At 48.5% G+C, this 28,000-nt stretch overlaps 1 protein-coding gene across 4 annotated transcripts; it reads right to left on the bottom strand.

Moving 5' to 3' along the window:
- Nucleotides 1-64: 64 nt before the first annotated feature.
- Nucleotides 65-27,234, bottom strand: TMOD1 (tropomodulin 1). Of its 4 annotated transcripts, none has more exons than XM_064736547.1 (10): nt 27,120-27,234; nt 16,366-16,529; nt 14,366-14,522; nt 10,995-11,114; nt 7,953-8,042; nt 7,410-7,540; nt 5,758-5,865; nt 4,144-4,287; nt 3,565-3,709; nt 65-1,687 (listed from the first exon to the last, which is right to left on the bottom strand). In XM_064736547.1, the coding sequence occupies exons 2-10, from the start codon at nt 16,483-16,485 to the stop codon at nt 1,623-1,625; spliced, it is 1,080 nt and encodes a 359-aa protein (XP_064592617.1). In that variant the 5' UTR covers nt 16,486-16,529; nt 27,120-27,234; the 3' UTR covers nt 65-1,622. The 4 variants fall into 4 exon arrangements, with proteins under 4 accessions (XP_064592617.1, XP_064592616.1, XP_064592619.1 ...); XM_064736546.1 differs by lacking the exon at nt 27,120-27,234 and adding an exon at nt 26,890-27,011; XM_064736549.1 differs by lacking the exon at nt 27,120-27,234 and adding an exon at nt 26,686-26,849.
- Nucleotides 27,235-28,000: the final 766 nt, after the last annotated feature.

Genomic DNA, 28,000 nt, shown 5'->3' with positions numbered 1-28,000 from the left:
TGTCATGCAGATCCAAGTACATGGCTTAGCTGAAAGTGTGTGGCTCTAATTTGATGATTCAGTTGGTCATTTCAAAGTCTTCACAGTGCACATAGAAGGAGGTAGTTTTTTAAGTCTGCCAGTTTTTTTTCATTTTAATATGTTTTCAAGCATTTTTATTCCACATTCATTTTCTGATACAGAACTTGCACAGTGGAGGAAACAAGCTATGGTGAAGGGTTTTATATGACACCATGGGCACATTTATTAAGATTTGGAGAGCAACAAGTATGTTTCCCACATTGCTGAACAGTGTTCCTCTGCTTTGCTGGTCAGGGCTAAATCATCAGCAGTGTTTGTGCACAAGCTCTGGAGAAATCTCTGGGACTTTTGCCAGAACGTATGTAAAAGGCTGAAAAACTTCACTCTCTAACAGACATTTAAAGGTAGATTTTTAGCAAGAGAGAACATTTTCTAGGACGTGTCATCTGCCCAAGATTAAGGTTTCAGTACAGCAGTGCTTCTTCCGTGGAGACTTCTTACTGAGCAGGATCCCACCAACATTAACAGTGGGAGGTTTGGATGTGCTGGGTCCAGTCTGCTGCAGGTCTGGGAGATCCACAAGCCTGTGGGGAATTCCTCCCAGGCTGAATGATGAGTGTACACTGACAGCTGTGAGATCATACGTAGTGTAAGTTCAGATTTGGGGTATTTCACTTCACAGCTTTTTTAGGGCACAGCATTTATTCTTGCATTTATGTGGACATAAGGGACAGCAGTAAGAGAAATAACTCCTAGCAGAACAAAATTTAGTTAATGGACATGGTTATCTAGACAAAACAGCAAAGGGAGAGATTGTGACCTGTGTGCAGTATCTGGACAAACACTTTTAACACCAGGAAACTGAAGGGAGTGAGGAATAGAAGAGAAGGTTGTCATTTGCTGATTAGTTTGGCCGTCTCTAAGATTGAGTGTTGTCTTCACATGTGCATGGGATTGAAGGATATTCACCCATCTAAACCACTTGATTTTTGAGACTCTGTTTTATATTTGGTGGCCTTAAATTCCATTTAGTCGGGGGTGGAGATCAGTTTTTTTGTAAGAAACACTGGGATGCATTTGACACAGCATCTCAAATGATTCAGCAAATGTTGGCAAAAATTGTAACTCACAATTCTTGAAATTAGCCATGTCTCCAGATGTTAGAAGTGCTTGTTAAACTAGTTATTCCTCTGTAGTTACTTGAGATCAACTTTGAAAAATAAAATAAAATAAAGTATTTTTTTAATACTTCTATAATTTGTGTGAAACAATTTTATCTTTCATTCATGCATACCACATTCTAACTATGAAACACCGTGCAGGAATTTTATAGAAAAATTAATCCCCTTTAACACTGGATTGTACTCTAAACTGAGGTTGCATAAAATTGACAAGTTGGCTTGAATAGTTTCCAACTCTGCAGAAAACATCAACAGTCCTACTGGATAAAATCTTCATAAAAACTACAGCCACTATTTCGTTTCAACTGTTAGTGCATTAAACAGAACAGAGGCACCACAAATACTCTGTCAAGGCACTTATTGCCTTTAGATTTCCACAGTGTAGCACAGGTCACTGGGAATGACCTCCATGGCCAGGGACTACACTCCAGTTCTGCACTTGGGAAAAATAGGCCCATTCACCTCTGCAAGTCTTCTCTTCCTCACTGAAAAAGAAGAGAAAGAGGAGTCAGTCATGGCAGCGGGATAATGTGGATGGCAGGCTTGCCCTAACAGCCATAGAAAGGAGCTGAAAGATGTACTTTCTGCCGGGAAAGAAACAGGATAGCATCAGCTTCTGAATTCCCACCTTAAGCAGCAGGCACAGCCTTACACAGTAAAATCAAGGAAGATGAGGTTTTTCTCCCTATGCACTTTTAAGGCCAGCAGCTACTTTCAACCTTACCTCCCTTATTTTGTAGTCAATGATATTTCACAGTTTGTCTTTGTAATTGGACTTCAGCCAGTTCATCATCTGACTGATGGAAAGACAGCAGGAAACAGATGTCACAGTTTCTCCTTTGCTGGTTTTTCAAATTAAAAATCTGCCTTTTCAATTAAAAAAAAAAACAATTTAAAAAATCTCCTCTTATCCTAAGCCATTGGGCTCCAGTCCTCTGATGATGGTTAACTTGGCCAAAAGTTGATTTATGCCTCTTGACACCTACACTCGTGACTCTCCAAGAAAGGCGTGGAAAAAAACCCCAGAACGTAAGGAGGATGCAGAAGTTAGCTGATAAAAATGAACGTAAAAGCCTTCACAGTCGGTTCACACACAGCACCTTAGAGAGCAGAAGGTATGAGACCAAAACCATGTTCTGGTAGCATCACTTGATAGGCAAGAGCACTGGAGTGGAGCACAAGCAGAGAGCTATTGCTGACAGGGAGGAAAATAAAGGGTTTTTTTACTTATACATTGTCCAGGTGTACAGCTGAGATGCTACCGCCAGAGACCATCAGACTGATGAATACCAGCTGCAAACAAGAACCAAATCAGACAAAAAATGCAGATCTTAAGTGGACAAGGAGGTAAAATACACAACTCTTATGTGGAAGACAAGTTGTGAATTTGTCCTCTTAACAGCAGGAACAATCAAAATACTAGACTGTAAATCTTGGAGGTGATTATTTTGCATGCCAGGTGCTGCAGAGTCATTAAAAATCATGCTCTGTTGCAAAGGACAAAATAGCAAGCCTTTCCCAGTGCAGTGCTGGAGTGACCAGGTACTGAGTGCTTTGTATGATCCTTGAAGAACTGGCACATAGCTTGGCTGTGCTTCTTAGGAGCAGAGTACCAGCTGAAGCATGATTGATTTTTTCCACTTGTTTTTGAAACACAACAAATTTATCATGTGCCTGATATGACAGCTGCTGTGTACAGCGTGGTGGGTGTGTTAGCTGCATTCAGCACTGCTGGCCTGGTTTCCAGTGCTCTACAGCAGCTTGTGGCCAAGTGATGGAAAGGCTCTGCCACGTGCTTTGGCTGAAATGGCAGTTTGAAGACTTGCCCACATTTTGCTTCACAAGCACGTCTAATCATTTCATTGAGGGTACACAGATAACTCAAAGCAATGTGGTTTCCCACATATCCCTAGAAGCAGTTGCAGTTTGTTTTGCTGAGGGGGATGGGCCAAACTTTAACTGCTGTGCAAGTTCGACTCTACTATTTTTCATCTCCTTGTTAAAGTGGGAATGAAGCTGGAGGAAGACAAGCAGTTGGCAGGAATCACAAATGCTAGAAGCTCGTAGCCCATGTGCCGCACGCTGTATCACAAGCCCTACTGAACCACATCAGCAGGCCTTGTTCTTTCCCAACAATACCCACTGTAACTGCAAGAAACACTGTCTGGCTGACAGCAGCCGCAGTAAGAAACCAGCTGGTGAAGGCTGCCCTCCTCCTTGAGGGGCAAAGCACCATCAGGCCCTTCAAGAGGCACAGTCTAATTCATATGTATCTTTAGTATGAGCAGTTCTGCACTAATCCCACCAGGAATTGCCTGCAGGACCCTCCCATGCTTCCCAGCTTTCAGCCAGCCTGACTCACCCAGGTCGTTGTTACTCATCATGGCATTGGAGGCGCGAAGCCGGGGACCTTGCTGAGTGAAATGGTACCCGAATTTCAGTAGGGAGGTGTTCTTTTCCAATATATTTGCGATTTCCATTTCTACTTTGTTGCCCAAGGGCTGACTCTTTTGAAAACAGAAAACAGAAAAGCAAACAGTTCAGGCTAGAGGGTGATTCGGAGCAAGCACTTAGAGGGAAGGGGTGGAGATTGCAGATCTTTCTCTGGACTTGTGTCCATTTCTGACTTGGAGCTGGTAAAACAGGCTGCTGGCCTGTTCCTGTACACATGCTACAACTGAGAGGCTCCAGCTCCTCCAGCAGACATTCCCACAAGTCCTTTTGCCCAAAGACTTTATTTCTTGGACAGATTAGCAGCTGCTGGACATGTGTAGAAACCAGGATTCTGGTCTCTCAATCAGTCAGCTGTCTCTGAGTTGCCCATAGCACAGCTGCCTCAAGCTGTGGGTTTCTCAGGGAGCTGTGCTTGCCCCAGGCTCTGTGTCACACACACACTGTGTCAGGCTCCCCGGAGCAGAGCTGCCACCCATGCTCGCTTCACCTGGTTGTCGATGCGCAGCTCCACGAGCGACGTGTTGCCCTCGAGCGCTTCGACGATAGCCAGGATCCCAGACCCAGAAATGAAGTTTGACTCCACATTCAGGCTCTTCAGTGTGCTATTGACCTTCAACATTTCTGCCAGGGCCTGTGGACAGAAGTGGGCAGGAGGAACTGGCAGTCAGACAGGAGGGGCAGAGCATCACAGGGCAGCAGAGCTTCAGCCCCCCTCAACTCCAGAGTACTCCTGGAGCATCCTACACGCTGCGCAGTTTCACTGCCACCAGGTGGAAGTGCTCTCTGTGGAGTGAAGGGGGCTCCCTCCTGCTGCAGGGGGATGCTTGAATATGGGCCTGCTGGAGGCCACAGCAAAACCTCGCATGGACAGCACTTGGGGCTACCCCAAAAGGTGACAGTCCATACCTTGCAGCTGCCCAGTGACAGCTTCATCTGTCCCTCCTCTCAAGCCAGCATGGTATGACAAGGATGCTGACCAGCATTGGCCCTCTCTGAACTGCACAGGGTTGAGATGCTTCCCATTAAAACATGCAGAGAGAGGAGCATCTGTCTTGAACAAGGGATCTCCACATCCAAAGTGTTCTCCCAAGCAGCCATATTAATCATTTTTGCTTCCTTAGTGGGTAAGACCAGAAATGGCTGGAATGCTCGTAACACCCCAGACCTGATCAGATCATGTCACTTCAAATAAACTGCAAGGGAGGTTTCACCTACGTGAAGCTGAAGGACCAGAAGGTGATGCCCACGTGGCAGGGCTAATCTGCACCCACAGCACTTAGCCCCACAGCTTCCCCAGCCCAGCACAGCACCCTCAAGCTCTGACACAGCACCTGTCCTGCCTGCACAGGCAGTCTCCCCAGTCCAGAGTGCCTGAACTCATTTAGGAGCAGTATTGCCCTCCAGAGAATTTCTTTCTCTAGCAGGAAACTGGTGTGTGTGTGTGTGTGTGTGTGTGTGGAGGTAGGCAGGGGTAACCTGGATGACCAAGAGCAAAAACTGACTGCAATGGTGCTGGAGAAGGATGCAAAGATGCAGCCCGCAAGGCAGCAGGAAGGCCAGGCAGAATGACTGGCTCCTCCCTGTGTCCCCACTGATATTTAAGATCACTCACAGCAGCCAGAAAGACCCCTTATCACCTACAGAGGCCACACATTAGGGGATGCAGAGTCCTGCTTCTGCACACATCTGTGCAAAGAACACATGAGAGACAGCTGGAACAGACGTGTGTGAGGGGAGCAGCAGGTGTGCACACCTTTGTACCAACAGAAACAAATCTCCAGAGACAAACTGCTTTTAGAAGATGCCACGAGGACATCAGTTGTTGTCTTATGCTCCTTTTCCAGGAGATCCTAGAGGAGAAATACAGGACTGCATGGTTAAAGGACTGAAACCTCCATAGATGAAAAATGAAGTGAAGGAACCAAAGCCTGTCTGTTGCTGGCTAATGCTCCTGAAACTGAATTACTAGCAAACAGCCAGAGGTGTGGAATGTGCCAAACACAACACAAGGTGCAGAAGCAGTCAGTCAATAAGGCCAAAAATACCTTGCCTGGGAACAGTTCCTGTCACAGCACTGGGATAATGAGCTCGCAGTACTTACAAAAGCAACAGGGTCGTTGCTCCGGGTCCCAACTATGCTGAACTTCTTCACATATGCGTTGTTTTTCAGCGCTTCTGCAAAAGCTTTTAGAGTTGGTATAGGAATATTCTGTGACAAGAAACGCAGAAATCATGTGTTAGGCCATCATCTGTATGCAATGAATATGCAATACATGTAAAAGATTCTCATCAAGGTCAAATCACCAAATGCACTGAAGTAATTCGGGAAGGGGTTGAAAAATGTTTTCACAAGTTTTCACTCTTGCTTTTAACCAGCATGTTCTAAGGAGCATGGCAATGTCTTCATCCTATTTTGTGCTCTGCTAAAAGCTCACTGACCTGATTTGAGCCACATCTCTGCTCTTTAGTTGCCCAGAAACTCAGCTACCTAGGAACATGGGCATTGTGGGGATGCCTGTAACCAGGATCCGTGAGCCTACAGAGCACTGCTCCTGTGCTCTCTGGTAGGAATGGCAGCACTGAGAAACATTCATGTCACGTTCAGAAAATTTCCACCTACAAGAACTGATCCAGAAAGGCCTGAAATTATCTCCTCATAACACAAATCACAGACACCTCTGACTGCTTTATACAACACCTTACAGGCTATGTCTCAGCCCAGAAAAAAATCCATGCTGCTTTTTCTGAGTTCCTTCAAAATCAGTATTTTTCACTTATGAAGAAGAACTTTAGATACCCCTTTCAGATGTTCAAATTTTCACTAAAATTGTAAGTGGCATCCTCACCTTGGATTTCTTGCCACACCATTTGATCCCACCATGTGGAATCATCTATACTCAAAGTCATCTACAGAGCCATAATACAGCACCCAGAAGCACAGCATCTCCACTGTCACTCCCTAGTTCTCCAAACCCCATCCCAAAGTCATGAGTTCAACACACAAAAACAGTGCCTGCCTGCCCAATCCTCAGCCCTATGTCCTCAAGGGATGAGGTCACTAGCCCAAATCAAATAGTAAAAACAAAATAAAAACATTTCTGTTTTAGAAAGGTGTGGATAGCACAGCAAAAATGTCTTTGATGTGCATGTGCAGTTAACCGTGTTCTTGCTGTTTAGCTATGTCATAATTTAAGAGACCCCTTAAAATAGAAGCTGTATTTTTTAGTGTATGTATGTGTCCCAAAGGCAACATAAGAAGTGGTGCTATGTCCTGACTTGCTTTCTACAAGAAGCAAAAGAGTCCACAGAAGGGATGGTTGGATGATAGACAGAGTCACCTGCGTCAAGGGTGACTTCTTCATATTTTTATGGCAAGTATCTGGATTGTGAAAGCTTTTTCCTCCCGCCATCTTATAATACACATCAACATTCCCTCCCCCAAATATGCCTAAGTCATTAAAGCAACCTAAAATGGCTTTAACCAGACAGCCAGTTTTGGGTGTCCCCAGACCACCCTTCACACAACTCCGTTTTTCCAGGCACTTAGAGGGATCCTCCTGCTACCAACCCCAGGCCTTTGTCCCACAGCAGGTAACAATCCATTCTGCTGCCCACAATGGAGAAAGGAAGCACTGGTGTTTCTTGTCTGGCTACATTCAGTGTGATGATACTGCTCTGTGCAGCAAAACAGTGCCTGCCTTCTGGGCATCAGAGTCTTGTTACTAGGAGAGGAGGGTAGAAAGGAACAAATACCATAATATTGTTAAGGTTGACTTCTTCCAGGTCAGGATCATTGCTTTGTATTCGTTTCAGGGTTTCCTCCACATCCGTTGAGTTTGGCTCCTCATCAGGAACTGGTTTGTACTGTGTGGGCTTAATCACACCTGCGAGTGAAAAGTGAGATGTGAAAATGGAAGCAGCCTGAGTAGCACTACCTTTTCTTTGAGTGTTTTCCTCCTCTTCCAGAAGACAGATGGAAGCATGACCTGACAAGCAGCCATGAGATGAGAAGCCACTCCACTGGGGCCCTGCAGCCCAGGTCAGCCCGTGCCTGCTGCTGTTGGTGTCCAGATGTGAGTGACACAAGGCACACTGCCTGCACAAGGCTGTCCCTTGGGTGGCACCGGGGAGGTGGCTGAGATCCCACTGCTGGCACAGGGCAGGGATGCACCAGAGATGGCCCCAGCCATCACAGGCTGCTCTGACATGCACAGCTCTACCCTTCAGCCTAAAAATAATCATCACTGCCTCCACTGGCAGCTTCAAAGCCCAATACTGCTAATGTGAATCACTTACTGTTGAGGCCTTCTTTGTTCACAATGGTGCTGCTCCCCAGTGCCTCATAGTACTGCTGGTTACTCATCAAGGTGTGCATGCCAAGGATGGCTACAGAAACAGGAGAACAGGACTTATTGTAGGCTCCAGAGCCAGGAAAAGACTCTACAGCACACTACCATTTCCTGTGCAAGCATAAAAAACATACAAAGGGAGGACAAAGCCCCTTAGCTGACAATAATATACAACAGTGCTCCAAATATACAACAGTGCTCCAATGTGCTTGCTTTTTTATTCCAGTATAGCCTGAGCCACAGGAGAAGAGGAACATCCTCTCATGGACAACAAACATTCAAAGCTTCCCAGTAACCTATCTGACTCAGCATCACACAAAAATAATGGGAAGAAGACAGTAAAAAACTCAGAAAAATGCCTTAGGTAGGCTTTAGTAAAAGAGGCCCAGTGCAGCAGGAGCCTGCACATCCTCATCACCCTTGCTCACTGGGCACATGCCACATAATTCCCCAGCCCCGTTTTGGAGAAGAGCTGTGCCCCACATGGAGCCAAACCGACCCCAAGGCAGCAAGGGAGTGACTGTAACCTGCAGCACAGCAGTGCACGTTGTGTTTTCACTCAACAGCAGGCTGGAGTGCTGCACTTGGTACTCTTGTACCTTTGGAAGGTGACGTTGCGAGAAGCTAAAGCTCAGCTCTCTTGGTCAAAATGTAGAGAGTGGTGCTACGAACACCTTCAAATGCTGTCAGAGCCTAAAAGCCAAACTCAGCCAATTTGTGTCTCTCAGACTCCAGACTGCAAAGCCAATATGCTAATGCAAATTAAACCATGTCTGGGGGCTCTGGTGAACTTCCTGCAAATGACATCCAAGAAATCAGTGGCTTAGGAACTTTTGAGCAAAGGGTTTGTTTTGAAAAGTAACCCTGCTACGCACAGAAAGATCAAGTTGAAAACAAACTGATTTTTGATCAATAACTTTTTTTTAAAAAAAGCTATATGACTTTTTAAAGAAAAATGCAGACACATGAATATTTGTTGAAACAGACACATCTGAACAAGTCTTGATCTCTGGATAGACACAGTTGTGAAAACAATACATTTCTCCCTAAAATCCAAGCATGCCACCACAAAGGCACTCTTTAGACGTGGCTGGCACCAGTGTGTCACCACGTTCTGTTGCTTTGGCCAAGAAGGGCTGGAATTTGCAGGAGAAAGGTATCCTTGAAGCCTAGCACAAGAATAGAATCTGTTAAGGTGACATGCTGCAGTGTGATGTCACGTTCCATCCGGTAATATTGGGATTTAATTCCAATAGTGACAGCTCATCGTGACTCTGGGTTGCACAGACTGGACAGCCAGAAGCAAAGTGTCCCAGTGAACTTCCCCATGGCCACCAGCACATCACCAACTGGATCTCACAGAGCCAAGCAGTCTCCATCTGAAAGTCTGAGTGAGGCTGGGCTTCAAGTGTGATTGTTTGTACTTTAGCTCACCCTTTTCTCTGTCATTTTCTTGCAGATGGAATTTTCATGGGTGCAACACAGGTTGGAAAAGGAATTTTCAGGCTCAGCATTTTGGTAACTCAGACAATCCCCCAGTCACAGCTTATTTGGACAATGAAATCTCTCCAGCAGCCAGGAGTGTGAGTATCTGGACTGCAGAGGGAGGTAAGCATCTGCTGTCACGACCATGCATTTTGGGGGCTCAAGTTTGTGTTGTTAGACAAGAGGGACCCACTCTTTCTAAGTCTGGTGCTTATGGTGTGTTCTCCACAGGAACTCAGGCCGAACAAAGGCACCCCATTTCTGTCTCCCTCACCTGACCAAAGGCGTGGGAGCCCTTCCAGGGCTACTGGGAGCCCCACTCCTGGCCTTGCCAAGGAAGGGATCCAACACACCGCAGCTCACAATGGTCCCTGCTAAACAGGCAGGAGCAAAATGAGCTCCTGCTAAATGAATCCTGCTAAGCAGGCAGGAGCAAGGCTGTCACTGTCAATATTGAGATTCCAGAACAGTTTGTATCACATCAGTATTCCTGCTCCCACTTAAGTGTATGCTCCCAGCAACTGTAGAACAAGCTGCCCTGAAGAGCTTTTCTATGGGACAATAATTGCTACACAGATCTGTAGCTTAGAAAGGCCGATTTTATAGGATAGAGCTTTACACGACTCAAGAATCAACAGCAAAAAAAGTTAAATCCAGGGATGCAATGCTTGGCCAGGGTACATATGTTTGGGAGCCTTACTGCAGAAACACATTTCTAAGCCAGAAGATGGTATTATTATGTAGAAGATGTCTAGTTGGTGCAACTGCTCTACAGACTTTGTAAGTCTTACAGGCTTCCAGCAAGGACACTGCTAGGGAGTATGGAAACCTAAAGAGACAAAACTGGAAGAAGAAGCCAGTATCACTGAAATATACACTGACTGCTGGACCAGCAGAGCACATGTGAGCTTCATAAGGCATCATGAAGTGTCCATGTGTTCCTTTGGCCAAGGCAGGCCCTATCCCAAGCACAGAGCTAAGTCCACACTGTGGCCTTCAACAACATACCAGTATTGTCATCTGACTGTCTAACCACACAAATCACAACAAACCCACCGCTTAAAATGTGTTGAAAAAGCTCCTTAACAAAGACCAGGCCTGAGAGACCACTGAAAGACTTCTACAACCTGGCAGATCCTTTACCAGGTTGCGCAAGAAATCCACTGGGTCCGCTTGATTGTTTCCTAAGATTTGGTTTGAAGAAAGTTTTGCTCTTGAATGTACAGGCTGGAATTAGCAACAGTCAGTGATAGAGACAAAGGAAGAGATCAAACCACACACTGTTCCATACATAAACCCTTCTTCTTCCTCATCTTTGGTCCCCACTCTTGATTAAATCACACAGGCTTAGAGTAATTTTTTTTAACAAATAAATGAATTCTGTCAGAACAGACAGTGTTTAGAGAAACAGCAAAAAGTGCAATAGCTCAGTTCCCACAAAAGAACAAAATAACCCCTAGAAGTTGAACAACATTCACCCCTGATTACTGAGAAATTATTTTACCAGCAATGTCACAGAGTTCTGCATCAGAGGCATTAGCAAGGGCTTCCTCCAGTTCCGGCTCCAGAGTCACACTTTCCAAAACAGGATCCATCGGCTTCTGCTTGGGAATCCAAGCTTTTCCTATGAATGCAAAATGAGGTCACTCTCGGTATAAGCTACAGCACCCAGTCCACAGCTACCCTTGCAGATGCATTTCTATGCTGTGAGATTTGAAAAGTAGAAAGGACAGAGGGAGTACAAGAGAAAAATCATAGGAGAAACTGAATCCCTTTCCATCAGCTTGGTCTGAGTCCTGCTGCCCTGTGAAGGGGGAGGCCATGGGCAGCTGCAGAGCTCAGCCCTTTCAGCAGCACGGCACCCACGGAAGCCCAGCAGCACACTGGAGCAGGATCACAGCTGTTCATAGCCCAGCACTCGGAAAGGCATGCACAGCCTGACCCTCACCTCTCTGAAGGCTGCAAAAAGGGGTGAAGGTTTGCCAGCACTCAAGAGAAGCTTCTCCCAGCGCTGGGCCGGATCAGTCCTGCCACCAAGACACCTCTTGCTGTTGTGCATGTTGGCAAGGCAGATGGCACATTAGTTACAAGAGGGTGGAAAGGAGGTGGTGGAAAGCTCTGGGAGCAAGTAGAGACAGCACTTAGTGAACATATGGGATGCAAGGAGGAGCAGGCTTAGGGCAGCTGGTCTAGCTCAACCCTATTGCAAAGAACATGCCAGATGGAGTCCCTGTGCTTTATCTCTCTGGGCTGCAGGAGGCCACAAAACAGACCTATTCCCTGCAACTCAAAGGTGCAAATCCACAGGTCCAGCCGGTAATGCAAGATTGTCATCTTAGCTGCTTGCCCATGGCCTTTTCCTGAGGGGGGTGCCCCCATGGACAGGAGGCTGGAGCTTTGGACGCAGCGGGCTCCCTGCCAGCCCCCATCCCACTGCTTGTGGCGCCCTCTGGACAAGCCACAGCGCCTTCTCTGCTAGGGCTGGCTGCATCCCAGGAGGAATGGGGCAGCAGACAGGGCTGGAGATGGCCCTGCCCAGCTGCTCCCAGCTCCTTGCTGCTCATGCTGCAATGGGCAGGAGATCCTTCTCGGAGAGGGAATGGGTCACGTCTGGGATTTCTCAACATGGCATACACCTGTGACAGCCCAAAAGAAAAGAGAGAGGCTTGTGATGCTTTAAGACTCCACAGCAGGGAGCAGTCTGCTGGGTAAATCCAGCATTGCTGGGACAGGTGCAGGAGGGCTCTGGGAATATTTTGGAGCAGTCCCCTCCCCTAAAATAGTCCTGGATCAGTGCAGAGATAGTGACTGCAAAAGGCCTGGCCCAGCATGCCAGTCAGGACTATTTTTGTCACCTCTCTGAAACCAGAGTCAGTGACACCAAAAGGGAGAAACAGTCCTGCTGCTCAGGGATATGCAGAAAGGGGCTAAATTTAGACTCAAGGAAGAAGCAACTGCACCTCAGGGTCCCCTGGGACAAAATGAAGGCTGCCACAAAGAGCCTTTTGCTCCTATCCTCTGCCTGCACATTGCTGCTCTGACAGAGAGAGCAGGAATCTGCCTCCTGAGACACAGCTGCTCTTGCAAAAATAGGCAGAGTGTCACGTGCCTGCACAGCCAGGCACCTTCTGGGTACTAAGCAGCAAAATGTCTGCCCTGGCTTGGTGTGGAGATCTGAAACCCCTGTCCCACCAGATGCATGGCTGGGCAAACTGTATGTACCCTCTGGTCGGTGCAACACCAGCAGGGAACAAGAGAAACAGAGCAAACTTAATTCTGCTGTTGTGCAGTAACTCCTTCTGACACCTCAGTGACAGCAGAATTTCTGGGGTTTAATTCTATTTTAATTTTAATTACCTAATTTCAGTCAATTTCTAAGTTTTAGAAAGTTTTGTATCTCAGTGGTGCTTCCTTACAAGACTGAACTTTAAATTAAACAGGGCATGCATGATGACAATGCATGACATTTTATGTCGCAGTGTGCCAGGGACTGCACCTCCCATGGCCAACTAATAAATCACCCTCCAAACTTCAAACGTGGTGACTTATTTACAGCTTCATCATAGCTGTGGATATGTAATTTGCCATTTCTGGCTCATAGTTAATATAAGTCGTGTCTTCTCTCAACAGTGTGTTACAAATGAAAATACGTTTCATGCTTTTAAATTCTCAACAGACTGAAGTATGATGCTGGAGACTCAAAATGCTTGAAATACCTCTGTCTCCTGCAGAACACTGCTTCTACCTTTTAGGCTTGCCAGGTGGGTAAGCAACACTGGACTGGGGCACATCTGAAAGGTATCAAACCAGTCTTCCTGACAGTACTCAATTTACTCATTTACTTCTCTCAAGCACTACTTTCAAAAAAAATTTTTAAATCTAAAAATACTGCCTCAGGTTTTGTTAAATGAACAGATTTTACACAAGCTCTTTTTAAGGGAGCCGTGTTGGTCAGTAAGGAGGCACCTTTCAGAAAGACTCCCCAGGAAACATGTTGATATGCCCATATTTTCATGCATTATTTTTTCACACTGGACAACCAGATCTTCTGCTGCAGGGGAATCACGGTTCAGAGGGAGACACAACAGCTGAGAGAAGTTACTGAGAAGCTTCTGGAATGCAGAGGCAAGGACTGACCAGACCATGTCCCTTGTTAGATGATATTTGGAGTTCTAACGGGAGCAGGAAAGTCACTTGGATAATGAGTCGTATACAAGGAGAACAGCAAAAGATGCCAGAAGGAGAAGAAAAGCAAAGAGGCAGAGAAAAGCCCTGCTCACAGGCCTCAGGGCCATGCAGAGCAGGAGTGCAGCAGCCACTGCAGGGTATGGTGCAGGAAGACACAAACCTGCAGGAGACTGGCAAATAAGGCTGGAGTTGTCAAGAGATTATGAAAACTAGATGGGAACTGCTGGGCCTCATCACAGCTGCAGAGAGCTGTGAAGTTTCTCTATGGTGAGAAGCTCACAGAGTCAAAATGGAGAGTGAAAGGTAACAGTGAAACATGGAGCTTAACATGAGGAGCTCACAGAAGAACAGGGCAAGGAGGAACAGCAGAGAACAGAAGACAATTTCTTTCCAAGAACCTGATTCAGATGCATGGGGATGGGAGAAGGCTGCACAGTGGTACAACTTCTGTCCAGCACTTAACAACATATCAGGTGGTGCCCAAATCAGCCAGCACAGGGACCTCTTGGGCCCACCCCAGTTTATCAGCCAGCCTGGGCTGGGGCTAGGCAGCAGGGAGAACAGATTCACCACCCCAGTAGTGTCAAAAAGAAGTTTTATTTACACAGATCAGACATAACCCTTCTGCTGTGCACCCACTATGCCTTCATTGTGATACACCCAGCACAGTGCAGAGGATTACCATACCTCTCTTTTCACCCGTGAAAGGAACCAAGTCTTCTCGGTCTTTAATGTCCTTTGCCTGCTTTTCTAGGTGGGCCATGAGTTCCTCCCTTTTGAAGGGGCCAGTTGGTGGCTTTTGTGTCTGGTCCCGCTGCCTGAGGCCTGCTGGCAACAGTGCATTCTAGACATGGAGGTGAGAAACATAGGTTATCTCTGCAGGCCACAATCCCCGTCCATCAAACACTCTCCCCTCTGCACTCCCCTCACTGCACCACTCTTCTTCCACAGGACTGGACAGTTTGCTTCTCCTTGTGTCAAAGGTTATCTTCATCCAGTCCCACTCATTCCCACATCATCCAAGATACGTGATACTCCTTTCCCCCTTCAGTTTCAAATGCTGCCCAGTAGAGGTTTCTCTGCAACATCAGCTCCAGCCCTTTCTTTCTGGAATCTCTCAGCCACCTTCTACCCACTATATGAGTCTGTGCAGGTGCCCCCAATGCTCCATGTGTCCCAAAAAGAATCAGTTCAGTTAAATCTCATGACCTTTCACAGAGCAGATCAGAGTTGTGGTGGTCTCTTCTGCCTTTTAGGATTCATCACAAAACTACAGAGAGGGTCTCACAGAGAAGATCACTCGGTTGCAGAGCAAAACCCCTGTGAACCCCAGGTTTTTTTCAAGCTGCCTCCTTGTTACTCAGTCACGTAAGCCTCCACGGGAAGTTGGTTTGTGCTTGACACATATGGCACGTAAACACCTGCTTATATTTAAATATAGAACAGCCTTAATGCAGTAAGTAAGACTATTCCCAGATTTGACACTAAGCTTGTTCTTTAAAGCTTTACTGGATAGAAGTCAACATTTACTTTTTAAGACATCCAAGGTGATGCTGAACAACACGCAATGATTTTTCCATGCCTGCCTGATAAAAGTACTTCATTATAATTTATGTCTGTATCAGTGAAAAGCCTGGGAAGGAAAATTACTAACAGGAAGCAGTTGGAATCGAGCAACCCTGGAGGGCAAGAGAAGCGTGTGAATTGCACAAGCAGGGAGGCATAGGAGACAGCTTGCTTCCACAGACTTCATGTCGTGCAAAGCAACAATGCAATCTTCAAGCAGAATACACCTGCACTGACAGACGTCCATAATTATTTTACCTTTCTTCATCTTTCACAGAATGCTGCCTCACCCCGTGTCTTCTGAGGTAGCTGTTACCAGCCCATGAGCCCATACACTTAATCCCAGGAGCCAGCTTGCCAGCTCTCAAATATTTTCCTGCATTACAATTAAAAATACTGATGATGCAATCTACAGCACCCATCGTTTACTCCAGAAACACTAACTGCATGTTGCAGGAACAATTTCTCACTTGGCAGTGCCCGAGCTCCTCGAGTAACATTGGCGTACACCAGAGGCCAGCCAGTTGGCTCTGCACATCCCCTGCAACGGGGCAGTGCTGCTCCAAAAACCTTTCACCAGCTTGGCTCCAGCAGCCCCCATGTTTGCATATGTGCAGCTCCTGCTGATGCTAGGAGGTTGCTAAAAATAAACTGTCCCACTTTGCAAAACTCCAGGATTTGGATTTCTGCCTAAATGGATGAAAATACAGGCATTTGAAGTTTGTTACAAAAACCTCAAACCCAAAACACCAAAAAAACCCCAGAAAACCCTCAAACCAAGCAACCTGCAAAGCATTCCCTCCAAGGTGGCCTGCTTAGAAACAGAGATCCATTTTCCACAGGATTACTGCACTGCACCAGCCCTGGCTCATATTGCCGTGGCAAGTCACAGATGCTCATCATGTTGGGAAAAGGACAGAAAAACAGAAACAAAGATACACATGTAGACTGTGCTTCCAACATCAAAAAATTCTTCTGTGTATCTGCATCCAGTGTCTTCTACTCTTGCTCCAAGTACAGGCTCTGCAAAGGATCCCACTGAAATACAGATTACTAATGCAGCCCACTCCCTCACAATTACTAAGATTCACAACCTAACATCTCAATTAAAAATTACTTACATCAGGATCCAGCTCTTCCAGTTCATTCTCTAACTTCCTGAGCTCCTCCTCTGTCAGAGCTCCAAGGATCTGATCTTCATCCAGGTCTCGGTATTTTTCTAGCTCCTTTCTGTAAGACATCTTAGAGGAGTCTCGTGGATCTCACTTCTATGCTGTGACAGAACCTGATATGAAAACAAGACATGTTAGCACTGAACACATGAAACATGATGCTGCAGCCTGCCTGGCTGGGGAGCACTGAACACTCCAGAGTTGGAGATTTGTGCTTAAAGCAAACTGATTTCAAAAGATTGCTCAGAGCCCCCCTTTCATATCCCACACACAGATGATCACCCAGGGAGGAGAGAGCAGCGCAGCTCCAGTAGCACATGGCCCCACCACGGATCCAGGGGACAGGACTAAGGAAGTTCTTGGTACAGGATCCTGGCTAGGGATGTCTTTCTGCAAGCAGTGCTAGATGTTAATGAAGCATCCTGGGCACTTATTTCTTTGAAGGACAATAAACCATAAGTCATGAAGCATTCAGCTCTCACTCATGTCCTTACAAGCCCCCAGTAACACTGCCCTGTACATGGCATTCCAGATAACATTGCTACTGGAGGGGAAAACAGATTTGTAGCACCACTGAGTACCTCTGAGCCCTGAAACCTCCATGAGGCTACAGTGCATGGCACTTCTTCCTGTATTTTAAAGCCGCAAGGAGATCAGGAAGTATTATCCACTCAGGTTCAGGAGGCTGCCAGTTAAATGTGCTATTTAGTGACCCACCTTTCCTTGGACAGCACATGTTTGCCCTGCTGCCAGCTAAGCAGCTGACCTGCGTGCTACTGCACGTTCTACACCAACCCTGCAAGAAGAGAAGTGAATGGTCTATCAGGACAATCCCTGCTGACCCCAAGGTTTGGCCCATGTCTCCTAATACAATGTGCCATACACAATCATATGCATGTAACTGGACCTCTGCAAGCAAAAAGACAGCAGAGGAAAAGGTTCAATGTATTGAAAACATGCAGGTGGGTTAAAAGTACAGTCAGCATAACACACAAAAGCATATCCAACTCTGCTCTTTTGCTGACAGTCTCCTTCTGCTCCACAGCACTGCCTGTACATTTACTTTTTTTTTTTTTGGCTCTGTTTTTGCAGAGAATACCAAGTCCTAGATAATTTAAAGTAACTTTTCTTAAAGTGTTGCTATTCTTTTATGTGACATTTACGTTAAAAATAGCAGCAAGGCCTGTGTATTTTTTAGGGAGCCAAACATCTTTTAAGTTTCTATAAATGGTCTCTTTTCAGCTCCTGTGGAACATCAGAGCCCTACCCTGAATCACATCTTTCCAGCTTTGCTTGTCCCCTCCAGACAGATTATGCTCTTATGATCACTCTTCATTAGTGGAGAAGTTTCTTTATGCAAGTTACAACACAGCTGCTGTTCCAGATAGGAAAATTATCTTTAGCTTGGTCACAAAAGGGCACAGTAATGCACACATGCTTGCTCAACAGCAAGCCCTTAAATTTAGAAGCTGTCATCTTGTCAGACATTTGGTTCCCCACTAGTGTGATGGCAATTCCTGCATCACTCACATTCCTGCCACTCAGCACTTAGGAAGCGCGAGGAGATGGTGCCTTCTGGATGGGAGAAACAGCCCCTGAAAGTCCCTCAGTTTCTCTGGGAACTGAGAGGGTGAAAATCACCTTTCACTGGGCTGGTTTGCTCCAAGGAGCAGCCATCAGCCCGTGGGCACCAGAGCCAAGGGCAGCCAGGAGGGTGGATGGAATCAGGAGCGGTGTAGCGCAGTGGGTCTGGCTGAGTGGGGGAAGGAACACCACAGCCCTGTGCTTCACCAGCCCCCTACAGCCCTCAGTGCAGGGCTCCCTGTGCTGCGAGGCTGGCAGGCAGCAGCCACACACCAGCCAGCCTACGAGCCGTGTCCCCAGCTCAGCCCCTGCAAGCACAGAGAAGGGCACAGCCTTTACTGCAGTTGCCCATGAACACTGAGGCAGGAAATCCTAGAATAGCAGCCTGGACTTGGATCTGGATATGTGCTGTGCTACTGCAGCCTTAGATAGCAGGGCATGAGCCACCACCAGCCCGGATTTCATATGCCATATGTAGTTTTGACCATTCTGCCATGGAAGGAGCTGGAACTAGGAGCAAGGAGAAAGGCAGAGAATAACCCACCCCAGGCTGCTAAATTCCCTAAAATGGCTTAAAATACCCACACCTGCCACACAGAGAGCAATATCTTTCTTGGCTACACGAGGACAACTATTCCCAGAGGCAGCCACAGACCGTTCCCAGGAATGCAGGCAAGGCTGCAAGCAGGGGCCTGTCTGGGAGCAGAGTGCAGCCCCGCAGGGTGACCTTGTTGCCTCCCTCCAGAAGGACAGCGGTGTCAGCACCGAGAGGCAGGACAGACACTGGATGTCAGTGCACACAGGCAACGCTTCTGGAAAACGCCTCAGGTTTCAAAGCATCTTGCAGAGATATGAAGCCAAGACTGCATATAGAAAAGGCCCTGAGGGCTGAAGACAGGTGCAGAGCCTGCTGAAGCACAGCTGAAATCCCCGTGGAGAGAATTTAATTTCCTGCGTATCCCAAAGAGAAGTGTCGGGGGGCACAGTGCCTTCCCAGACTGCTGGTGCAGCCGGACAGTGCCGGCACCTCACACATTTCCCATGGAGAGCACGCTGAGAGGGCCGCTCATGGAGAGGAGCAGCCTTGCCCGTGGCAGCGGGACATTCTGTACCGCTCCCCTGCCCGCAGGACCAGCTGCTCAGCTCCGTCTCCTGCTGCACAGCCGCCAGGACCTGTGCGTTCGCTGGCGCTCCCTTATCTCCACATCCCAGGCCTCTTCTAACCTATCTTGCTAATGAGTGCTGGGAGAAAAACCAAACCAGCCCACATGCTGTAAATGGAAGAGGGCTTTGAACTGCCAGTGATAAGAAAGCAGGTAAATTCTGCCTAAGTGAAATTGTTTTCGTTTGTACAGAGTACAACCCACCACCACAAAACGATTCTCCCTGACTTGTGCCAGAATACAAGCATGGTTTAACACAGGTTCCACCTTCACCTCGGCTCAAACTAAACAAGAAGATCCTTCAGTACAACTTGAGTTCTCACTCTTTTTCATTAACCCTATCACTCTTCATTCAGTCAGCTAAGGAAGGCATCACAAAATAATATAAGTGCAATATACACATACTGAACAGAACTGACACTGTTGCAACTTTAGGTCCTCAAAAAATTGAAATTCATATAGATTACAAAGATAGCAAGATATTAAGGCTCTTTGTTCAAAGTACTTTTCAGTCACACTGGAAGACAGCCCAAGCACTTGCACTTAATAAGTCAGAGCAGCACATAGGCTGGAATGCACAACAATCATTAAAACTATTAAAGGAGAAAAATTGAATTTGCTGGGAGATAATAAAAGGTCATCTACAGGAAAGACTGTTCTCATCATGAATATGGGAACACAAAACCAAACCAAACAAAACAACACTGCTGATCATGAAGGGGATAGAACAGTTCCCTTCCGAAGGGTTCAAAAGTGCTGGGCAAACAAATGGATGCTGAAAATAAGTGAAAATGAAAAGCATCCTGTACAACACTGGAAATAATCCTTTCACAGTGCTTTGCACTGGTACAGCCCCCTGCAGCACCATGACCTTTTTGGGGTGCTGAAACCTGAGAGCAGCACTGACATCTGCACAGGGAAGCGGTGGAAATCCATCCGGGAGAGCGGCCCACGTGGCCCACAGCTTCACCACCATCCGAGGGCACGCATCAATCAGTGCTTGGCTGTGCTCCTCAGGTGGATGAGAGGGAGGGCAGGAGCAGGGCAGCACTGGGCTCAGGCTACAGCAGGGTCTGCTGGATTATCCCCCTGTGATCTGACAGCGCCAGGAAAAAGTGAGGAGAGGGAGAACTGGGTAAAGTGACAGGAACAGCAGCAAGACAAATTTCAAGAAAACACAGAAATGTCACAGTGGAAGCCACACATGCTGTGTGAGGCCTGCTGTGTGTGACACACCTGGCGCACCCCTGGTGCACCCCATGACACACCTGGCACATGAAGTGTGACACACCTGGCGCACCCTGTGTGACACACCTGGCGCACGCTGTGCCGGGCAGCCCAGCGCCTCCCCGCGCAACCTCCCGCATGTGCCAGCATGCCAGCAGCAGGACAGCACAGGACAGAAAGCACTGCCCTCCACCAAAACACAGGGAGAAGGAGCAGCTAAGCTCAGCCGGGGTGCGGGGCTTTCCAGGAATACATTCCATTGTCAGCCCAGCCAGCCCTGGCTCGGGGGTCTGCGCAGGCAGCACCGTGCCCAAGGCTTGGCCCGTGGGAGGGTTTGGGGCATCCCTGGCCACCACCGCACCCAACAACCACCAGAGGCAGAGGACAGGAGTTCTGCGTACTCTGCCATGCAATGAGAGCCATGTCCGAAAAAAATTAACATCCTCGCCCCAGACAGCCCATGAATCTACCACAAAACCTCTTCTGTGCTCTGAAATGTGAAAGCAGAGCATGGGGCTTGGGTTCTGGGATAAGGAGGTAGCCAAGCATGACCAGCATAGCAATTGATTCCTGAAAAAACTGCCAAGTTTGAAGACAGAAATCTTTTCAGGATGAAAGCTGTATTCAAGGAGCAGTGAAGGCAGGAATTCATATCATGAGGGATGGCTTGAATACTGTTCCTGTTTGACTCACATGGGGTTTTGATTTATGAGATTTTTTTTTACAGCTTAAGTATAAATCTGAGTCAAAGTTCAGAATTATTGTTTTGCAGTATAAAAATAACAAACCAATATCAACCATCCCCCCTATAGTTGCTACAATAATTTTATTTTCCTTTCCTTGCAGCATAACTTAAATGCTAGTGTCTGGGGTGTTTTTTGACGGAGTGTGAGTTTTTTGACCTCAAGTGACCATTTCCTATAAATTCAAGAGAAACCAGGTGCTTTCTGTGCATACACTTAAATCTCAGTGAGTCACCCAGGTGCAGATCCAAGATGCATGCTGTACGGATGAGAAGAACAAATAATCTCCAGCTTTTTTCTAAACCAAAACTGTGTTCTTATGTGGTCAGTCCTTATGTGGTGACAAACCTTAAAGCCAGTAGTGAACCTTAATGAAATCTCATGCAGGACTCAGACTCTTATTCCTTGGGAAGCTGCGCACGTGTGCAAAGGGTCTGTCAGCCCAGAGATCTCTGCAGCGAGGGAGAGCTGGGGCACTTGCACAGTGGGCTAAGGCCACGTGGGGTTACCAGAAGCACTCAGAGAAGGGGTAGCTGTTACACATGTAGTGCTGGAGCAGGCATGGTGGGGATGTAAAGAAGAAGGAAATCAATCCACCAAAAAGTTAATCTCTGCTGATTCTCTCCTCCTGGGACAATTTTCAAACCCTGAGCTTGCATCCCAACATAATTGGGTGCTGATGACTCCATGGGCAACTCTGCTTTTTGAGTCACTGGGCAGCCAGACATAACCAGCTCCCTGCAGTTTCAAAACCTGACCAACAAATTATGGCCAGATCCAGCAGCAATGAAGGGAAAGATGCACATCAGCTCCTACCAAGACCACATCTAAAAACGTGATCTATGTGAATTGTGCAAAACCCAGTAGGAAATCAGAGCAGAGCAGAGGAGGAGTTGGATCCATCCCCAGTGTCACCACACAGCCACACACAGCAGAACTCTTCACTGGTGGGTGCTTGTGACCACGGTTCACCCTGCCCACGAGGGGAATTGTGTGGTACAGGTACCGTGCTGGTACAGATGTGCCTCCTCCCAGCGCACAGGTACCAACATCACACCTCAGTCCCACAGTCCCTTCTCTCACAGACACTACCAGCGCCCAGTGGTGGCTCTGCAAGTGACTACATGCCCTGCACGTGAGGTACAGACCCTCATAAGTTTCCTCCACTTCAAATGTACATTGTTCCTCTTAAAATGAAAGGAAGATAAATGCCTAAGACCAGTCCCTTAAGGTAATGGCCGGCTGCACATTTCTGTAGACTCCTTTCCAAGTGGATCTCATTTTCTAGTCAGAGAGGAAAGCATCATTTTAACAAGCCATAAACACACACCCAGGCTGCAGCATCGAGTACTGTTGGCCTGTCTGGGCCCTGCATCACCACCTGGAATGTACAAGATGATGAAAACTTTAGTTAAAGCTACAAAAGACTTTCGATAGACTCTGCCCTGGGCTTGGAGTCCAAGCTGCATTAGAAAGGGTCTAGCCAGGAGATCCACATGGGAGACCCAAAGGAGACCCTCTGCTTAGCACCACTGAGATGTAGATGGATGCTGCATGCAATTTGAGGTTCTCTAGTAGAACACAGGTCTTTCCAAGCTGAACAAGCAAAAGGAATTGGACTTATTCAGCCTGGAGAGAGGAAGGCTGCAGAGGTACCCAACTGCAGTCAGCAACAGGCTGCCTAAATGGAAATTATTTTTAAAGAAGAAAAAACACAAATTTGTGTCCTGGATGAGGAGAGTGGACAGAGAAAAGAGAGGGGATGCTCCAGACAGTGAGAAGCTCTGCCATATCAGATGCAGAAAGCAGAGCACACACTCTCATTGCTCCAGAAAAGTCAGCCATCAACAAGAAAGACTGAGGCACTCTCAGCCTCTCTGCAAGAGGCTCATTCTTAAGGAAATCCAACAGCCAATCTGCTGTCCCTTCAGGGAACTGAAACTTCTCCAAGGAAGATCTAGGCTTCCTCCCAACAAGCAGCTGTTAATCTAAGACATCCTGAATTCATATTTGAAGGAAACATCTGGAAGAAAGGATTTTGAATCTATCAAAGCACATGACTTGTGACTCTTGCAGCGACATACCAGCCATGCAGAACACGTAACACTATCTACAGCTACCGTCACCACCCAACCCCTGCAGCAGGGAAGTTCAATAGGCCATGGGCAAGACCTACTGACGGTACAGCTTCACTCCCATGGATATCCTCATGTCAGAGCTGACAGTCCCATCCTTGACAGCTCCACAGCAAATACCGTGTTGTCATGCACACACCAGGGAAGGCTCCTTGCGCTCAAGCTAAGTAACCTGTCCCTTTGTCCACTAGTGCTGAGGAAAGTCTCACACTGCTTTCACTCTCCTCAGTCTTCTCAGCTCACCCAGCTCCTAACCCAATATCCAGAAACTCCTGTATCTCCTGGCTCTCCTTTTGCCAATAGCCCTGCAGCCCGCAAGCCACACAGCTCAATACTGGTGCTCACCAAGTGCTCTTTCTCATCAGCAAATAGCCTGGATGTTTGGTGACCAGGCCAAGATCTAACAAAGCCCAAACACAAAGCATCCCAGCTGTATCTCCCCCACTTCATATATTTTTAAGACACACTTGTAAACACAGTTATGTGTTCTCCTATTTGGGGTGAGGTTGTCTCATGCACCTGGCATGCACTGAGTTGCTTAATTACTAATCCCTGCGAAAAGCATGTGGGCACACTTGAGTCATTAGTGACACTCTGCACTCAGTTCCTGCTCTGTAACTTGAACCCTTCCACTTGGAAGCTTCACAGCCATCACAGTCTCTGGAAACTGATCCCGGGTTTCTTTCCTGAGTTGCTCTTAGCCCTCGGATGGACACCTCTGTTTCTGTGGAAGACTCTGGTTTTGCATGGTGAACACTGGAGCAGAAAGGCTCCTGTCCTGCACTGAGCAGTGCCTCAGATCCTCAGGCTGGCAATGGCCATGTCCTGTGAAGCAGCCCTGCCAGAGAGCCAGAGCCAAAGCATAGAGTGCTGCTAGTAACACACGAATGCCTGCACATCCCAAGCCCACCCTGCTGCTAGTGTGGCTGAAGCACAGGGAACGGCAGGGAGCTGCCCCACCAAGGTGCAGCTAATCAGCCCCAGACAGGCTGATGCTCAATTAACACCGAAGCCAAATGGGCGCTGTTCCAGCAGCAGTGAGTGTGCAGTGAACAATGTGCACCAAACCTGAGCGAGGTATTAACAGAGGAAAGATCCTCACACCATCGTGCCAGGCCTGCAGAAGCAAAGAAACCAGCTCCAGCTGGGAGAGCTACCAAGCTGCACAGAACCTGCATGGGAGAGAGCTCTGGGGGAGCCCACTGCTACCTTGCCTCCAAGCTTTCCCCAGGCTGCTCCCAGTCAGAGTGTCCTGGGATGTATAGATTTTGGTCTGACCCAGGATAACCTCTGTTATGTGTTTATCTCATTCACCATGAACAAGTGGGAAGGATTCCCTCTGAGGAGGGTGATGCAGCTCTAAGGCAAGGTTTCAGGAAGGGGGGGAATCTCCATCTTTGGGGATTTGCAGACACAGGCCATATGAAGCCAGAACCTCCCTATCTGAGGAGGGGTCTGCTGGGAGCTGGGGATGGGCTGGAGAGCCACAGAGCCTCCCGTGGTGCTGCCTCCATGTGCCCAAGAACATGGGGCCATTTAGCACCACAGTCACGGAACACAACTTTCTGTCCTGTCTCTCCCAAGAGCCTTGTCAAGGCTTCACTTTTATCAAGTGAAGACATTTTGTCTACAGGTCTCCGCCTGACCAAAGGAGTGAGTCTTGCTAGCTCATGACGTGCAAATGACTGTCAGCTATTGAGGAAAAAATCAGAAGGCAGATCACAGTTTCCTTCCCCCTAGCTGTGCTTTCACGAAAACTCCACACACCTGAAAAACAGTGAAGCAGCACACAGAAAAGTACAACAATTCAACTGCAAACACTACATTTAGTAGCACATTGCTCTGGGGAATAGGAGCTACACATCTGGCAATAGAGGACGGGTGCTTCTTACAAAGGGTTAATTCAGGATCTTCTGTAAAGATAAATCAAATGGTCCTTTGGGTGAATGAAAGTGAAACTTGAGCAAAGAAAGTCAGTAGTGAGATAGACCAGACTGTTCCCATATCTGTTTGGCTTTCCCAAATACAGTAAGGGGGTGGGGGGGAGCAACATATTTCCAATATTATGCAAAACCACAGTATCTGGAGAAAAGGCAGCAGACCATCAGAGCTGAGAAGTGTGTGAAGAACAAGATGAGTCAGGCTGGGAAACAATGCAGTGCTGAAGGAGGGGTGGGAGAAGAGCCCTGACAGGGGGAAAACAGAGACTTTGAAATGAGAAGCAGTGAGCCTGTGAGGCAGTGTGCTGGTTGGAATATCCAGCCATGTGTACATTAGGGCAACAGGTACAGACGCTGTCAGGAGGCAGCGCTGCAAAAGGAATTTGGCTTTTGCAGTGTTGGCAAGACAGTGCTTGGCTTCCATGTTGTAGCCCAGCTCTTCCTTTCAAGAGGGCAAAAGAGCTCACTACTATGACCTGAAGCAGGGGTTCCATGCCCAAAAAGCTTGTCCAGTATTTGCTCTGAGAAAAGGTGCCACCTCTCAGCACAAATCTGGACGAGAAACGAGGAAGTCACTCTTTACTGCTGCATGATCTGACAGTTCACACATAAAAAAGGGATTAAAAAACAAATTAAAAAACCACTTAAAACCAACTTCAGTCACATGGCTGAACACCCTTGTTGGGCTCAAGGCCCAACATACAAGGAAAGATGTAAAGCAAGTAGGAAGGACCTCCACATAAGGGGAGAGCAGCTGGCTCTGAAGGGAGGCAGAGGGCTATGGATTCTGCCCAACAAACCATCCATGACTATTTAAAAAGCAGAGGGCAACAGATGAGCACAGAGTGAGGGCAGAAGCTGTGTCCATCTGAGTAAAGAAAGGTTATCTTTAGGATAGGCAATGCTTTTCAAGGCAGTGACTATTTCAAGCTGGAGAAAGCCAGGCCAAGGCAAATACAACAAACGGCCCCAAGGAACCTTCCCCCCTGCTAATTTGCACTATTCCCTTACAAAAGCAGCACAGCTTTCTAGCGATTCATTGTCTGGAAAACCATCTCCTAGAAGGGCTCCCTGGATTACAAGCGCAAGCAAAACCAGTAAAGAAGAGCTCTCGGTGCCCTCTGCAAGCCGCTCAGCGCCGTGCAGAGCCCTCTCCTCCCACCGTGCCAGCACTCCCGATCCCCGCCGGGATTTGCCGCGGACACGCGTGAGGGCCGCCGGCCGCCTGCCATCCGTCCGTCCGTCCGTCCGTCCGTCCATCCATGCCAGCGCCTCCGCCGCGGGCCTCCGCCCGCCCGCCGGGGGCACGGCCGCTCCGTGCCCGGGGATCCCCTCCTGCCCGAGCCCCGGACACCGCCTGCTCGAACCCGGGGTCCCCGGCTGCCCGAGCCCGGGATCCCCGCCTGCCCGAGCCCCGGGCTCCCCGGCAGCCGCACGCCCGCCGCCGGCTCCGCGCATCCCGGCTCCGCGCTCCCACCTGCGGGCACGGCTCCCGGCAGGCAGGCGAGTGTGCCGGCAGGCAGGCAGGCAGGCACGGCGACCCATCGCCTAAGCCGTTCCCTTTCCTGCGCTGCCCGCACCGCAGCAGCGCCCGCTATTTCTGTCGAGCCGGGGGCGCCGGGTGCCGGCCAAATGTTGTGCCCCGATACGGGCCGGGCCCGCCGCCCCTTCGCTCGCTTACCGCACCCGTGCGCCGTGCCGTGCCGAGCCGTGCCGTGCCGTGCCGAGCCGAGCCAGGGCGGCTCGTCCTGGCCGCGCCGGCTCCGCCGCTGCCGGGGGCGGGGGTCCGGGCCGGCCGCGGCCCCGGGCCGGCCGTCACTCAGCGGGGGCCGGCCCCGCCGCCCCTCCCGGCCCAGAACAGCTGCGCCCAGCCCGGCCCCCGCCCCGGGCCCCGGCTGGGTCGGCCCTTACCCTCCGCCGCGCTCGGGATGGCAAGCGCGCTCCTTCCATCCCCGGGGCAGCTGCGGGGCGCTGCGGAGGGTGGCGGCAAGAGCAGCATTTGTTTCCAGAGGGTCTTTCCTGCTTTTTAACGAGTCAGACACGCTGGAGTTTGTCTTTCGTCCCGTGGCAACGTCCCTCATTCGGAGTGCCAAGCCAGATGCTTCGGCTTTTTGGGAAGCCCCACAAGATATACACGCGTCTTCTTGAGGATCCAGGACACTGTAAAGCACCCTGAGACTGCGGCTGGAAAAACTACTCCTTCTCGAGAGGAGTCGTGCAGCACTGGGCCAGGGAGAGCAGGGAGGCCTCAAGGATCAGCCAGACCGAGTCGTGGCCACTCAGGCTGGATGGCCCCACTACCAGCACTGCCGGGGACCTGTAGCTGCAGTCATGGGCACTTTATAAAAGCTACTTCCCCACAAATGCCACCTGTGTCAATGCACCCACTAATCCCGTGCCTTACTTTACTCCCTGTCAGCTTGCCCCACATACCCAGTGACAGCCACTAGAGCTGCTCCAAGTCTGCAGTCAGCCCAGGAGAGCTGCCTTCCAGTCTTGTGGTATCAAGTTTTAACATTGCTGCCAAATCTCCTTTCCCCTATGTCACCTTTGTCACCCTATGTCACCTTTTGTCACCTATCCACTTTAAAGCCCCATGGATTTGTCCTTTAATGATTTTTTACCAAATCTCCCACAAAGTGTCAGCCCCAAGCTCCTCCTTAGCTCTGCTGTCTGGTCTCCACCAGCAGCCACAAGACAAGAGTGGAGAGGTTTACCAGAGGTGGCCAGTCCATGTGAATGGTTCTCCAGCCCCACACTTCCCAGACCTAGTGATGACCTTCATCTGAAAA

Source organism: Zonotrichia leucophrys, chromosome Z (genome assembly GCF_028769735.1).
Source record: "Zonotrichia leucophrys gambelii isolate GWCS_2022_RI chromosome Z, RI_Zleu_2.0, whole genome shotgun sequence".
NCBI classification, from domain to species: domain Eukaryota; kingdom Metazoa; phylum Chordata; class Aves; order Passeriformes; family Passerellidae; genus Zonotrichia; species Zonotrichia leucophrys.
This window is presented reverse-complemented; position numbering and strand designations above follow the sequence as displayed.